Source organism: Apium graveolens, chromosome 1 (assembly GCF_009905375.1).
Source record: "Apium graveolens cultivar Ventura chromosome 1, ASM990537v1, whole genome shotgun sequence".
Taxonomy (NCBI): Eukaryota; Viridiplantae; Streptophyta; class Magnoliopsida; order Apiales; family Apiaceae; genus Apium; species Apium graveolens.
In genome coordinates this window covers 163,887,833-163,904,262 of record NC_133647.1, presented here as the reverse complement: position 1 = coordinate 163,904,262, position 16,430 = coordinate 163,887,833, and the positions used below count along the sequence as shown (strand labels likewise).

The 16,430-nt window shown below is 33.3% G+C and overlaps 1 protein-coding gene across 1 annotated transcript; it reads left to right on the top strand.

Moving 5' to 3' along the window:
* Positions 1 to 208: 208 nt before the first annotated feature.
* On the top strand, positions 209 to 5,533 carry LOC141709813 (putative protein arginine N-methyltransferase 6). The gene is made up of 11 exons (XM_074513023.1): positions 209 to 466; positions 1,336 to 1,404; positions 2,197 to 2,262; positions 2,366 to 2,440; positions 2,544 to 2,621; positions 2,868 to 2,946; positions 3,277 to 3,371; positions 3,505 to 3,589; positions 3,880 to 4,079; positions 5,277 to 5,395; positions 5,491 to 5,533. The coding sequence occupies exons 1-11, from the start codon at positions 347 to 349 to the stop codon at positions 5,531 to 5,533; spliced, it is 1,029 nt and encodes a 342-aa protein (XP_074369124.1). The 5' UTR covers positions 209 to 346.
* The last annotated feature ends 10,897 nt before the right edge of the window (positions 5,534 to 16,430 follow it).

Sequence of the window (16,430 nt, the reverse complement as noted above, 5' to 3'; positions counted from 1 at the left end):
TTTCACAAAAAGCTCTGGGCGAGACTCCCTTTTAAACCAATATATTTGAGGCCGTATTTTAAAAAAATAACCTTGAAAACCGTTCTGCAATCTGTATCAAATAATGACACCAAACTAAGTAAGCCACCGAGTCAGTCAGGAAGCAAGAGTTTGTTAGTACATAATTCTACAGACTTTTGCAATTCAATAGTTGAAAGCCCGCGTCAATTCATAGTTTGTTATTTACCAATTTACCCCCAAGTTCCAAACTCTCCCTCTGTACTCTCTCCTCTCTCTCTGTACCTTTCTCTCTCTCTACTCTCTCTCTCTCTCTTCTTCTTTCTTTTTTTATTGAAGCCAAGAACTGATGGAAGGAGCAAGTAATGACAGTGGCGATGACGATGATCATCAACGCCAAGTTTTCGATGATGAGACTGAGCCTAAATTCGATGTTCGTGATATGTCCATTCACGAGGCCGTCCTTAAGGTGCAATTTCAATCTACATTATTCTTGTACTCACACACACACACACGTAATTGCACTTAATTTTTGTGCAATATTGGGTGATCTATTTGTTTCGTATAATCTTTGCCTAACACCAAATTCTGTGTGTGTGTACTCTGTATTTAACTGTTAGTGTATGTGTGTGTGATCTTGCTTTATTCTGTTTATATAAACAACACAAGTTTTCAAGAAATTGGGTTTATGTATTTGAGTTGGTGTATAATTGAACTTCCGATTATATAGTGATTTACTAAACTTGTTTGATACGTTAGGATGTGGAGTTTAATTTAAAAACATTGAATAACTAATCGGGAATAAATGCGTGCAATTGTATTTATATTCCTACAAATTTGTAATTTCCGGATTGATCCTGTTCTTGGTTTGGAAATATGGAATTCTGATGTTTCTATCGTAAATGCACCTTTTTATGGGGTCCCTAGATGTTATCACCGCGAGAATTATGTGTTTGTTAGAGGTAGACAAACTATTTTTGTTAGGGTAGAAATAATATTATAACTTGAATACTCCATCTTTTACCAGAACTTACATATAGCCAAACAAGAATATCAATGAAACTTATAGGGCCGCCATTAAGCAGCATCAGGATGACTATATTAAAGACAAAGTAAGGCATTTTCTTGGCCAAATAAAGTAAGGCATTTTACTGCTTTAGCTTTTAAAATATCAATGTAAGTGTATCTTAGCTACTGCAAACATACTGCAGTGAGCATGGTTTAATTGCTGACCTTTATTTAGAATTAGAAAACTTCATGATAGAAATGAAATGCAATCTTTTTGTTGAATGATTTTGTGTCCAACTAAGTTTATAAGATATATAATCACATGTTCAGGTTGTGGTTGATGTTGGTTGTGGAACAGGGATTCTTTCTATATTTTGTGCCCATGCCGGTGCTAGACGAGTAAGAACTTCTGTTTCTATTTTTCATTAAGCTGCTCTGTTGATCTATTCACACATACGCACACAATGCACCTGCACATGTACATTAACTATAAAGATGTGTAGTAAACTAGTGTAACTTTAGCACATACATAATTAGAGTCATCGTTGAAGTTGGGACGCAATAATCTAAGTAACGTATATATGTGGAAAACCAGTTTTAGCCATATCTACATAAATAATATATTTCCTGCATGAAATGTTTTACACGTATATTCAGTGGAAGCCACTGAAATCGCAGTGCAGGTAATTTATAGCATGATTTTTTTTATTGGTTAAAAAGATGCTACACTGTTCAAGTGTATCATGTATTCTGATATTTAAAATTTTGTTTAGTTTCATCCTTTTTTCTAAATAACTACTTTTTCTGTTGCTATAAATTCATTCTTTCTAATATACCTTCTGATACAGCTTTACATGCTTGTTAAGGATTTTAGCATCTAGTATAAAATTGGTGGACAATTAATCGTAAAGTGGTAAATGTGCCCACATCTCATATCTGTTAAAACTGAATATAGAAGATCACACACACTTCATGTATCTATAGATCTTATCAATACTAGTAGTCACGGGTCTCGATATATTGGAGCTTTCACATATGAGTACATGACAGTTTGTTGGTTTCATGATTACATATTGTTTACTGTATGTTCCTTTTTATGACTAATATAATATGTATGATTGCGCATTAATGATTGGTCTCTGTTTGACGTCATTGGAAACTTTATGTCAACTCTTTGACTATGTTTGTCAGGCACAGAAAGTCATGCAGGTCAATAATCTATCTGAAACGGTCACTGTTTTACGTGGATTTGTGGAGGTTGACTCTTCAGTGATAAGTTTATTAAATCTTTGTGCTAGAGCAAATTACTAAGATTTATTACTGAAATATATAGTTTTTTTAATTACTCTCACAACTGCAGGATGTTGAAATTAATGAAAAGGCTGATGTTATAGTTTCAGATTGGATGGATCAGTTACTCATCTATGATTATGAGGTTATTTTCTCATTATGAGATACAAATTGAAGTTGTTTTCTGTGTCATGTCTAGCTTCAGTTTACAGTCTCATTGTTTATATCTTGCATTGGCTACTTTGCAGAACATGTTGGGGAGCATCCTTACAGCCAGGGATCGCCTGCTAAAACCTGGTGGTCTTATTATTCCTTCAAGGGCAACGGTATGTATGCGTTTAGTTTAGCATCCTATGACATGGAACACTAACTTTTTAAGAATGTTTTTAAAGAACCCTTGAATAATATCTCTTACTACTAATAAGTAGTAAGAGATATAAGTAAAGCTATTTTAACATAATTCAACTTGCTAAACCTCAAACCAGAGTTGATCCCTTGTAGCTGAAATTGGACTTTTGAATGATTTCATTTAAACCACAATCAATGTTGATTGTATCTTGCTTTGTCTGCAGCTGTACATAGCTCCTGTCACGCTCCCTGACAGATACAGTGAGAAAATTGATTTCTGGCACAATGTCTATGGAATTGATAGTGAGTGTATGAAATTACCTATAATAAATCGCAATTTCCTGTTTATTAAATGAATTAGTAATATCTGTCATTAGCAGAATTTCAGTAGGCATATCAAGTATAACTAATTTCAGTCATGCTTGAGTTGTCATATCAATGGTTTAGTATTCCGTAATATTTTTCTGTGACTTTGACCTTGTATAGAGTTAGGCTTCTACTTTGATCAACATAATAATAGATTTTGAAATGTGCCCTCTGTGTATTTTTTCTCCTGGTTTGCATTTTCTAATTGATAAAAACTGTTTTTCTAGTCCTCTAAACATTGACTTGGAAACCTTTTGTGTGTTGTAGTGTCTGCTATGGTACCTTGGGCGATACAAGATGCGTATGAAGACCCTTGTGTGGAGACAATTAAGAGTGAAAATCTTTTAGCTCTGCCACAAGTGGTTTGTCCTTTCACTTCAAGATCCATAGTGTGGATATCATAGAATTGCTGTCCATAAGATGTTTCCTAGAGATATAAAGCTATGTACAATCAATTTTACCTGCTATGATAGATTTCCTTTTATTTTGATGCAGGTAAAGCATGTGGACTGCTACACCGTTTGTATTCAGGAGCTAAAAATGTTTACATCAAGCTTCAATTTTCAGTCGCTGGCTCGAGGTAATAGAATTTTCCTCCCTAATTGCTGATATTTTATATGTTCCACTTATCTCATATACTATAGGTCCTGTGATCATGTCAATCTTTTTGAGCAAAAATATGTATCACAAGCCTGAATCAAGTATCTTAAAAAGCGGATAGTTATATCAGGATGGCTTGTTCTGTTCTCATGAAAGCTGACAGTTGATCATGTGTAACTCACATATACTATTCACAGAATGTGCGGTTTTAATGCATATATTCTGTAGTCTTATGTCGAACTAAACAACTATCTTAAATTTTATTTCCAGCTCCATTTCATGGATTTGCTTTCTGGTGCAATGTCGAATTTAGTGTCCCTGTGACATCCCCTGCTGATTCTAATACACCACCCACGCAGTCTACAAGCAATCATCCTACTATAAGTGGTCAAAAGAGAAAGCGTGATGATATGAATGAAGCAATTGTTCTGTCAACAGCACCTGACAAGCCGCCTACACACTGGGAACAAGTATGAGTATAATAATTTTTTCAGTATGTTGCTACCTTTTACTTTTATTACTCTTCAATAACACCATGCTTAAGCTTCTCCACAGCTGAACTTAATACTATTTAATTTAGGAAACAGGCGTTCTTATGATTTTCCAGAACTAGCATTGTCTAAAGATAGCTTCTTCTGCAAGTTGATTATTAGTGTTGTTTCTTTGACATTATTATGCAGTGGACGCAAGTCACAAGCTAAGAAAGGAACCATGCTTGTTGGGCTGTGTAGTCCTAATACAAGTTGGTCTGTAGGGCCATGTTTGTTTCATGGGATTGTAATCCCGGGATAACAATTCGGAGATAACTAATCCCATCAAAATTAGTTGGACTAAATAATCATATCCTATGTTTATTTGGAAGAATTAAGTGTAGGATTGGACTATAATCCTTTAAAATTTTATTCTATGTTTGTTTTGAGGGATAGTCCTAGGGATAGGAATATAATCCTTTAAAAATTTTCAATCCTGTGTATATTTCACATGGGATTACAAAGAGGGGATTATAATCCACTTGTAAGAGGGGATAAAACAATAGCTCCTCCCACCAAGTATTAGAAGGGATTATAGTCATATACTCTACTCCAACAAAACAAACGTGATAGGATAATTTAAGGGATTTTAATTCTTGGATTACCCTTCACTAATGTTTTACAAAACAATGTCTTTAATTTACTTCATCCTCTATCAATAAACTTGCATATAGGATGCATTAGTACTCCATAACTACATCAGCATCAATCCTTAAACTTGTGAAGCAATATTTAGCATCATATATATCTCCTTTTTGGATCCCATATAATAGATAGAGAACTCTTGTAGACATTCTCCGGGGACAAACTTCTGGTGCCCCAGACTTACTTTTGGGGAAATATTGTGCTGCAGATTCAGGGATATACATCGCAGGCTCACAGTTCCTCTTTAATTCATATATTAGGAATTAGATATTTGCAAAAGCCCTTTCCTAAATGTCAACAATCCTCTCTCATGAGTAATTAAGGATGTTGGTACCCAATTGTCAAACAATTTGATCGGAATAACATCTTAATTAGAATATTTTCATGTCTTGTATTATTTTCATATACTTCTTGATTCAGAACTAAATAGCTTCATTTCCTTGTTATGTATTAAGTCAAGTTTTGTTTCTGAGTATTGATGTATATTTGCAGATGCTCGTCTACTTGTACAATCCAATAGATGTTGAACAAGGTCAACAGATTGAAGGTTCCGTGACATTGACACCTAACCAAGAAGATGGTCCCAATGTGCACATCCGTCTTGTATACAAGTGAGAAAAAGGCACTTCTTTTCTTTTGTCCTACATATGTTGGATTTCTTATTCCTAAAGTTGCTATATTCTTACATAGAGATTTGCTACTGCAGATTAGGTGACAGTTCCTATGTGAGAGAAGCTGTAATGCGCTGATTTGATTCTGGCTTTACGCACAAATTCGTTCTAACCTCTTAACTGATAAACAAATCCATATTTGAAGTTTCAAGTTTCTGTTCTGAAGTAAACTGAGATAAATACTCATGCGGCTCTAATGGATACTCTTCGTATTTCGTATGACCGATACTGTCCATACATTGATCTGTTTGTATCATTTGTTTGCTGAGCACTCTGTATATAGGTAGTCTAGCATTCCATTGTTTAGGTATAACTATATAAATTCTTAGCAACTGCTACAAATACTTCAGCAGTGTGTAAATTTAAAAGCAACCCTGTAAACATGAGAACCGGCAGGCACCATCAGTCCAAGACCATCAGTCTGGTCTCGGGTCCTCAAAATGACGAAAAAGAAAAAAGTCGATTTTAGATTTATTCCTGTCTAAACCCTGATCTTGGCGAGACCGAATCTATCTATAATATTATTTTTATCTTATTTAAAATATTAGAATCAACACTACAATGTAAATGATTAAATGTTACATGCGATAAAAAAATTGAAACTATGTCCACACACATGCTTTGCTCGTTACTGTAAGTTTACAAATTAATATTTTTTTTTATAAACAGAAAATTAAATCTAACATTCCTGTATTATAGACACTTTTCTGTAGGTCTTAAATTATAAAAATAAATTTATAAATAATTTAACTTTTAATTTTTTCCAATCGCAGTGCTTCCGTTAAAATCAGATTGACTTTGTTAACTTTTCAATGATGGGCAAAACCCTTAACAACATTCTTGATGTTTCCGATATCCAAATTTGAAAATGAGTAATCAAAACACTCATTTTTCAATCCCCCGTCCATCTCACCATCAAAACTGAGATTGATTTTTTTTTAATTTTTGACGGAAATTAAGGTTAATTCGATTAGTTTTTCGATAATTTTGACGATGTACATTGATAGGGTATTGAAAAACATGTGATCTAGTAAGTCAAATTTTGAGTTTGAAAATCGAAATCACCTTCAAAATTGTCTTAGATTCTTCGGAATTTAAAAAATGTCCGACACTAACGGCGTCAATCTGATTCAATCAAAAGTTAAATTACTTATAAATTTATATTTATAATTCAGGTATCTAGAAAAAATAAGTGTCATGGACGTTAGAATTAATTTACCCTTTTAGAAATAATAAGATATTTACTTCTTAATAAACATATTACCTTAACAAAAATTAAATTAAGAAAATTAATTTTAATGTCCCTAAATTATAACCACTTTTTTTTAGGTTCCTGAACTATAAATATAAATTTCTAAGTAATTAAATTTTTGAATTTTTCTAATCGCAATCATCCCGTTAAATTTTAAGTAACGTCGTTAATTTTTAATGATGTGGCATGTTATAAAAAAATTAAAATAGGTAATTAGTTGTGAAGAACACCCTTGAAATTTTGGAGAATTGAGGATAATTTGGAAGGTGTTTCTAGTGTCCAAAATGAGAACTTGAGTACCCAAATTGCTCATTTTTAAATTCACTATCCATCTCCACTATCAATATTCAGTTTGGGTCATTTTAAATTTTGACTTGAATATTGGTTTTAAATTCATTTTGATTTTATGCACATTGAATTGCCCAGCTATTGATAATGATCCTAGTTTTGTTGACCTCAAAAATATTAAAGATAAAGTGCTAATTACTCTTTCCACCAAAATATTTAAAGGGTTATATTTTCTTTTTGCTGAAACAACAATGGAAGAGAGGAATGTTTTCACCAGCCGAAGGAATTCAAAATTTAAAGAGCAGGGCCTAAATGAGATTATGATTTGGTTGAAATGCATCATCCCAGATTCTATTTTGCGGTTTGCTGTAAGGGATCCAACATGTTTGAATAATTTTTGCTGCATCCAAGGTGTTGTATTGTTGCTTAGTTTTACACACAAGAGGATGTGCAAGAGAGGGGTGTTGATGCCCTTGCAACTTTTACAGTTGTGAATTATAAAAATGCTAGTATTGATACCGCATTTGCTGAAGCAATTGCTTAGAAAAGCGGTATATTACCCTTTTTAAACCTTACAAAATCTTGAAGGGAGGGGCTTAAGTGTAAAGCAACTGTGGTAATTTCGGTTTATGTGGTGCTCTTAGGTTCATAAGAGATTTCACCACGGGGACATGAAGAATCAAGTATGCCTAGTACTCTCAGAATCTACTTAATTGGTGGCTCTCTAAGATCTTCCACAGTCCCGAAATTGCCTCAGGTATTTAATGTGTTTGTCATCATTTTGTTTTTTCTTTTGTCGTAAATACGATGCACTTATCATTGATTATTGAACGGGTGTAAAGCGGTAGATCTATAGATATGAGGGTATTAAAAATAATTTTTTTAGAAAAAAAAGTGCGGTTTTGGTTGGTATCAAATATCTATGAGAAAATACACATACAAGTTTGTCTCCAATGTTTTTACTCGAAGAAACCATTAATGCTTTTTTCTAGAATTCTATAATATGTACGTTTTCACCACAGTATTTCTTGTACATTTTCTTGAATAGGTAAGCAATCTAGAACAATGTACCATACTTTGAACTTTATGTAGAAAATATTAAACCATATAAGTTATCAATTTATTTAACAAGGTCGATCATTTTAATATCGTATCCACAAGTAATGCAGTTGAATATCAGAACCAGCCTTTCTCTGTTCATGGGAACATAAGAACATTGCAGGGCAATATTTTCGGAAGGTAGATTTTTCATTATCTGTATCTGAAGTGATCTTGCTCCTCCCGTCAAATCAGATACTTCATATATTAATATGGGAGAAGTAGGCATGTTATTAATTTCTTTTGTTGCATTCTGAAATGCACATCTAAATTAAATTTCATATGGCGGACTGATATTTTGTGTGTTTCTGATTCTTGCATGTTTATTGTGTAGGTACTTTATGCAATATCAGTTCTTATTGGGGTTGCTTCTCCATTTACTAAATTTAATAGTGTGAAGCTAACTCAGGGATGCGAATAATGAAGTAAATCTAGTGCCTTTGGAATTACTTACTTGAACACTCTCCTAGAGGCACACAGGGGCAGGAGTGACCCTGAAGTTTATTGGGCCTTTGGAAAAATTATTTTTTGGGACCCTAAATTATGTATACACAAAATATTTTATATTAATATAAAAAAAGGAATAAAGAAGCCACGATTGTCAAGAAATCTTCCTAGGTAATTTTTCGAGTACATTATTCTTTTCAAAAATTATTTTCTGTTTGGTAGATGTGAATGGAATGGAATGCATGGGTGAAATTAGAGGAAATTAACAGCAATTGAAGGGAAGATTTAGAAAAAATGAGTTGGTGCAATCTTGATTTGATAAGAATTGTGAAAAAATTGTTAGTAGTAAGGAATGTAGCATTTTATCTCATACTTAAGTAGAAACAAATATCAGGTGAGCACTTGGAAATGCGAATTGACGTGACACGGATAATTAAGTTGTGTATCATACAACTTTTTTTTATGTGATACTTATTTGCTAAATGCTTATTTTGTTTAACCGATCATTTTTTGCCTCAATTAAAATATGTAATTTTGTAAGATTATTTTAAAATAGGGCTAATATATAAAGGTTGCGAGTTGGGATATAGTCAGAAAGTACTTGGGCCTTCAAAATAGGGGAAACTTGAGTGAGCGATAATTAGGGTTAGCAGAAATTGGAAACAGAGGTGGATTTGATTACTTAAGTGGGTTCGTGGCGATGAAAAAAGTTAGGATTCTTGGAGGCGAACAAGACAGAATCAGCAGGTTACCAGATGAACTAATTCACGAAATCCTGTCACTTGTCGAAAGAAGCAGTCTAAACCGACATTCTCTCGCAACGATGGAGGTATATAGATCACTCCCTTTTCTCAGTTTTAATTGATTTGGAAACGGCAATAATCATAATTTTGTTCACCATTTTTTTCTAACCGAAAGCATCAATCCCATATCTAGAAGTTGAAGTTATATATATTGAGAAATAAACCTCCTATGCGTTTAGTTGAAAAGTTTCATCTCGCAGAATATTCAATGCTTACATTTATATCTCTTATGTGGTTATAATCCTTATCAGTTAACCACCTTCAGCTCTAAATCGTTGAAGAAATTAGTATTAGCAGTACAACTTGAAGCATGTGCATCGGAATCAGATATTTGGGTTTTACCTACCTTAAAAACTCTCTACTGAAAGTCCTACAGTTTTTAATGCCCAGAAGTTATCTGGTTTCTGTTTAGCATGCGTACCTGGATTGTAAACTCAGAGTATTTATGATTGGGATTTATTAATCTCTCCATTTTCTTTTAGTTTTTCAAATTTAACAACTCTTCATTTATATGACTGTAAACTGCCCAAAATAAATTGGGATTTCCCAACTCTGTTAAGTGTATATCTCCGTGACGTAATACTTCTCAATAATATGAGTGACATGATCCCACACATCTCAATCTACAAAATCTCACATTAGAGTTTTTAAAATCATATCATTTCTTGTCTTCGGTTGGTGAACTTGAAAATTTCAACCTACTGTTATATTCCCCATAGTATTGTGGTTTTGGCACCAAAGCTTTCCAATTTCAGTTATATTGGTATCTTTTCCATTACGCTTGGAGTTCCTGATAGAAGAATGTATGTATAAAGTTACTGCATTGTTTTGAAATCTTGTATAAAGATAGCAAAAAAATTATCCGCAGTTTACAAGTATGCTTCTAGGACTTTTTAATGCCAAGGTTCATACGTTTGACTCGGAGAGCATTCAGCCAAAATTTCTATCTAATTAAAATTTGATAATAGTTTCAGTTCCTTTGGTTTGCTTGTATGACTGATGATAGTATTGACACTTGATTATGGAACTTGTGGACTTGGTAAATTTAGTTTCTAAGCAAGGGTTTTAAATCTTTAGGTAAAACTAGTTATTCATATGTGATAAGGATCGGACCTTTCAATGCACATTTAGTCTGATCTGTCATAGTTCGATATTCCTTCGAATTGATATACAAAAGCCTTTTTTAATCTTCAAAAATAAAGACTTTAAAGTTACTATTTCTGTTAATATGCCTCTTGCATTTTTAAGCATCACTTGCAGTTTTCACTTTTGGTGTTTACCTTTAGTGTTTCAATTAAAGTCAACTACTAGAACTTGACTGATTTGGTGGCTCGCCTAGAACCACCATTGTCACAATATAGCCTCTCTTAGAACCACCATTGTCACAACATAGCCTCTAGTATTCTCTTATGCTTCTCCATAACTCAATGCAACATAGCCTCTAGTATCCTCTATTTTTAATGGGTATATCTCTTCCACATTATGGTTTGTTGTTGGAGAAGCGGGCATACAGTGTGGGAACTACTGGTATTTATTGTTAATTTCTGGAAAGGATTTGTTGTTTAATTTCAGCATCCAATTGTATTAGATGCAAGGTTTGAAATTAGTATAGGTAGAGGTGTATATGGGAGTCTTTAACAAAAGCATACAGTAAATTTCGAATTATGATCTCAATCACAATTTTTAGAGCTTAATTTCTTGCTCCTTTTTGTCGAGTCCTCCCTCCACGGGGATGCGAAGAAGAATCAAAATAGCTAATTTTCCATTGTTGCTTCAGAAAGTGCAAAATGAATTCTAGCATTTTCATAATTCACAACTGCAAAAGTTGAAAGGGCATGAAGAGCCCTTTCAACTTTTACAGTTGTGAATTATAAAAATGTTAGTACTGATTCTGTATTCGCTGAAGAAGTTGCTTAGAAAAGCGGTAGATTACCCTTTTTGAATCTTACAAAATCTTGAAGGGAGGGGCTTTAGTGTAATGCAGCTGTGGTAATTTCGGTTTATCTAGTGCTCTTACGTTGATCTAGACATTTCACCATGGGGATAAGAAGAATTAAGTATACCTATTGCTCTCAGAATCTACTTGGTGGCTTTCTAAGATCTACCACAGTCCCGAAATTGCCTCACGTATTTAATGTGTTTATTATCATTTATTTTGTTTTTGTCATAAATACGATGCACTATAAAGTGGTAGATCTATAGATATGAGGGCAACAAATGCTTCAAAACTCTAAAAAACACTTTAAAAAACTATTTTGGATTATGGAAGTGTTCAAGGTTCCATATAGAGAAGTATATCTAGTGCCCCTTTACTAGATTCAAGTATTTGTTGTTCTTGGTTGGTGAACTTGAAAATTTTAGCCTACTTTATGATTCCCCATAGTATTGTGGTTTTAACACCAAAGCTTTCCAATTTCAGTTGTGTTTGGTATCTTTTCCATTACATTTGGGGTTCCCGAGCAGATTAGTTTATGTATAGAGTTGCGGCATTGTGTTGAAATCCTATATAAAGATGGGAAAAAAAATTATCTGCAGTTTGCAAGTATGCTTCTTGGACTTGGTAATGCCAAGATTCTTACATTCAACTCGGAGAGTGTTGAAAAAACTTAGAGAAAAAAAGAAGACACCTACATTTTGCAAATAACTTGTACTGCTATTTTTCATTTTTTTAAAGTTCAAAGTAAACTAGCCATTATATAGGCTTTACAAATATATTAAATCTAACTACTACCAAAACTAACTACTACTAATTAATGGGTAAATTACATGTCCATAATTTATTCCACAACTCCACTACCCCACTACTAAACAATTCTAAAATAATATTTTTCTCTAATAATTAATCTATTGCTAAATATCTAAAACAGCTAATTATTAAATAAATAAAAAAATTAAAACAAGTTTAAGATTATTTTTCCAACATTCCCCATAATCTTAAACTTATGAAGCACTTCTCTACATTTTTTTGTAATGCACTTCTCACTACCATCATTTCATTTTGTGATGCACTTCTCACCACTATCAAATTTGATGCACTTCTCATTAAAAACAATTTTTGTTGATGCACTTCTCATCAACCGCATTTTTGTTTGCCACAGCACTTCTCTCTTGGTGCACATAATCACCCACACTTCTAAAATAAAATTTTCTTTCACTGCCTATTGTGCCATGATATCTTTCACATTATTTTCAACCCTCATGTTCCCCCTTCATTTTTATTCTTGCTTCTCTTTTCTTTTTCCACGTACCATTTCATCTTGATACTTCACTAAATATATATGGAGAAATTTTTAATGTCATTTGAAATCATAGATAAATACTTAATATATATATATATATATATATATATATATATATATAAATGTATGTATCACAAGCCCTAGATCATGAAGCTCATACCATGTTGAAAAAATATAGAGAAAAAAAGAAGACACTTACATTTTGCACATAACTTGTACTGCTATTTTTCTTTTTTTTAAAGCTGAAGTTAAACTAGGGCTTTACAAACATATTAAAACTAACTACTACCAAAACTAACCACTAATTAATGGGTAAATTACATGTCCATAATTTACTCCACAACTCCACTACCCCACTACTAAACAATTCTAAAATAATATTTTTCTCTAATAATTAATCTATTGCTAAATATCTAAAACATCTAATAATTAAATAAATAAAAAAATTAAAACAAGTTTAAGATTATTTTTCCAACAGAGAGCATTCACCTAATTTTTTTATCTAATTAGAATTTGCTTCTACGACTGATGATAGTATTGACAATTGATTGTGTAACCTGTGGACTTGGTAAATTTATTTACTAAGCAAGGGTTTTAAATCTTTAGCTAAACTAGTTATTCACAGGTGTCAAGGATCAGACCCTTCAATACACGTTCAATCTCATCTGTCATAGTTCACTCTTGCTTAAAATTGATATACAGAAGACTTTTCAATCTTCAAAAGCAAAGACTTTTAAGTAACTGTTCCTGTTAATGAGCCTCTTGCATTTTCAAGCATCTGTTGCAGTTTTTACTGTTGGTGTTAAGCTTTAGTATTCTAATTAAAGTCAACTACCAGAACTTGACTGACTTATGCTTCTCTATAACTCAATGCAAAATTTCCCTTGTTTTTGTAGGGGAGACTGTGCCTGTATCCTCTATTTTTAATGGTATATCTCCGCCAGATTATGGTTTTTTTGATGGGAATAGAGCATATCAAATGTTGAAACATACTAAAATGCTATAATGTTACATACATGTTTCACGAATTGATATCATCTGATGCTATGTCTAGTTTGCTTTCAACCCAGGAGAACTTATTGATCTTATGTGCATTGAACTGTCCAATTTTTGATAATGACTCTAGTTTTATTGACCTCAATAATATTAAAGATAAACTATTAATTAATATTTCCACCAATATATTTAAATTGTTATGTTCTCTTTTTACTCAAACAACAATGGAAGAGATGCATGTTTTCACCATTTGGAGGTATTCAATAAATAAAGAGCAGGGCCTAATGAGATTATGATTTGGTTGAAATGGTACCTCTCAGATTCTCTTTTGCGTTTTCTGTAAGGGATCCTACATGTTTGAATAAATATTGGCGCATCCAAGGTGTGGCATTGTTTCTTAGTTTTACATATAGCTCACATGAGGATGTGAATTATGAAAATGCTAGCAGTTGCTTAGAAAGACGGCATATTACCCCTTTTGAACCTTACAAAATCTTGGAGGCCGGAGGGGCTTCAACGTAAAGCAGCTGTGGTAATTTAGGTTGATCTAGACATTTCACGACAGGGATATGAAGAATCAAGTATACGTAGAGCTCTTACAAGCTACTTACTTGTAGTTTTCTTCGAACTTTGTTCAAGGTGCTATTTAGAACATCTCCAGTGCTTGATTCCCTGAGAGTTGCATGGGGAGGTGGTGATTGGTTGAAGGTCACCTAAGGATCGGACTATTTAAGTTTCTTAGGAAAAACAAGCACGGTTGCGACTGTCAAGCAATGTTGCATGCTCCTCCTTGTTTATATTCTTTCATTGCCAAGTCACAGAAACCTAGGATCTTTGTGCATTTCATTCGTCGCAGCCATGCGAACTTGCTGAACTTTATTGTGGCCATAATATAATGACTAAAGTTTTCATCATGTTGTTGGTAAATATTCTTCAGTCATTTTCTAGAACTTGATATAGGTAAGTAAAGTTAAATTATTCAGATACTCTACCAATATTATGTATAACGGCTGTAGTGTGTGTGTGCTGCATTAATTCTTATTTCACGTTCTTTAAAAAAAAATGAATATATCACCAAAGTTTTTGATTCTCTGCAGGATGACATGATCCTCAAACAGCAACTGTTCCAGTGAGAGGTGACAGCTGAAATTGCAGCCCAAAAAACAAATGTGTTGGTGACAGCTGAAAATCCAGCACCTGAAGAGCCACCCAAGCTCAAACCAAGAGGATGGTTGATTGTCAGCATAAAGATAAAACTGTGAGCTTTAAAACTGTCGACTTGAACGTTGATGTACAGCATGTGTTGCATAATTCTCTAGTAGATGCAGATAGAGTTAGACCAATTGATTCTCCAGCTGAAGGGACAAACAATAACTGGTGAGCTCTTTTAAGGGGAGAAGATATCTTAGAGTTATGGCTGGTCTATGACTCTGAGGTTAACTGTGAAGTACCGGGAAACCATTTAGCACTTCACCACAAAATAAAAAACAAAAAGTTGTGTGCAGTGAGGTGGCTGAGGTTGATTCTGAGATAATTTTCCTACTTGCACAGTCTGGGATTTAACTAAAGTCGGGTGTTGAACCCCCTTTACTATATACAACATCTTCGGTTTTTATAGCCCCTATCACGGAGCTTCAGGCAATTAACTGGCGCATCAATGCTGCCAAAAAGTAAAGTACAAATTCTGCAGGATCGTCTTGGTGATGCTGTAGATAAGCTACAAAATCTGCAGATACTTGGTGCAGAGAAGATTAAAGAAATTGAGAAAGATTTATGGAACTATGGATACTAACCTCGGTGTAGATTTTATTGGAGATGATTTATTGCCTGGTCCACAATTTTCATGTATTAGTTCTTAGCTCAAGACTTTTTGGATGTATCATTGTTTTTGTGTGGTTGAAGTCATTACTTTCAAATATCATCCTTTTTGACTTGGTATCAAACAATTCTTGGTGTTTTACTTTCAAGTCCTTGTCATGAAAGGTTTGATTGCTTGTCGGGTAGCTTGTAAAACATAATATCACTTGACTTGCGAAATTTCTAGCATATTTATACTGTTCATAGAAGCTATTTTTTCATTTACCAACGAAAATCAATTCGTTAACAATTATTAACGGATTGACGATTAATTGCAAACTTTTGAAAAGCTTACACAACATTAACGGTTTCACAATGGATCACTAATGAAATGTTGCCCATAAAAGTTTCCGTTGAGAAACCAAAAATTATAACACAATTATTAATGGATTGCCAACATATATATATTTCACTACACACTACTAACAGAATAATAATAATTTGCTAAAGGCCTTGCCAACACAATACTAATGGTATTGTCAAATCGGTCGAGCTTCTATTCCGTTATTCATCGATTGATATATATTCAATTCTAAATCGGTCATTGCAAATTTTTGTTACTAATATGTTGTAAATTTTACCATATATGTGTGTGTCTAATTCGACAACTAGTATGATATATTTAAAGTAATTCTTTGGATTAAAAATACATGAATACTTAGAGAGGGAGCCTCAAAAATAAAATTTATTGAAATTTTACTGTATTTAATTTATTTTCAAAAATTTTAAGTCGAAGCAAAAAAAGGACGGACAATTTACTCTCAATTTATTTATATTTTCCTCTCACAACCCCTAAAATTATTTAGATTTGAGCGCTCTTGTTCATTTCATTTTCTCTCAAATTTTACTCTCTCCATCTCAGGCCAAAGTCCAACAGTATGCACCCGATTCAATTTCTATATAATCTCAAGTAGGGGCTTGAGTTTTAGCGCTTTCAATTTGGTGGTGTTGTTCTCTTCTCATTTATATAATATTTTTGAATTTGGGGCTTACCA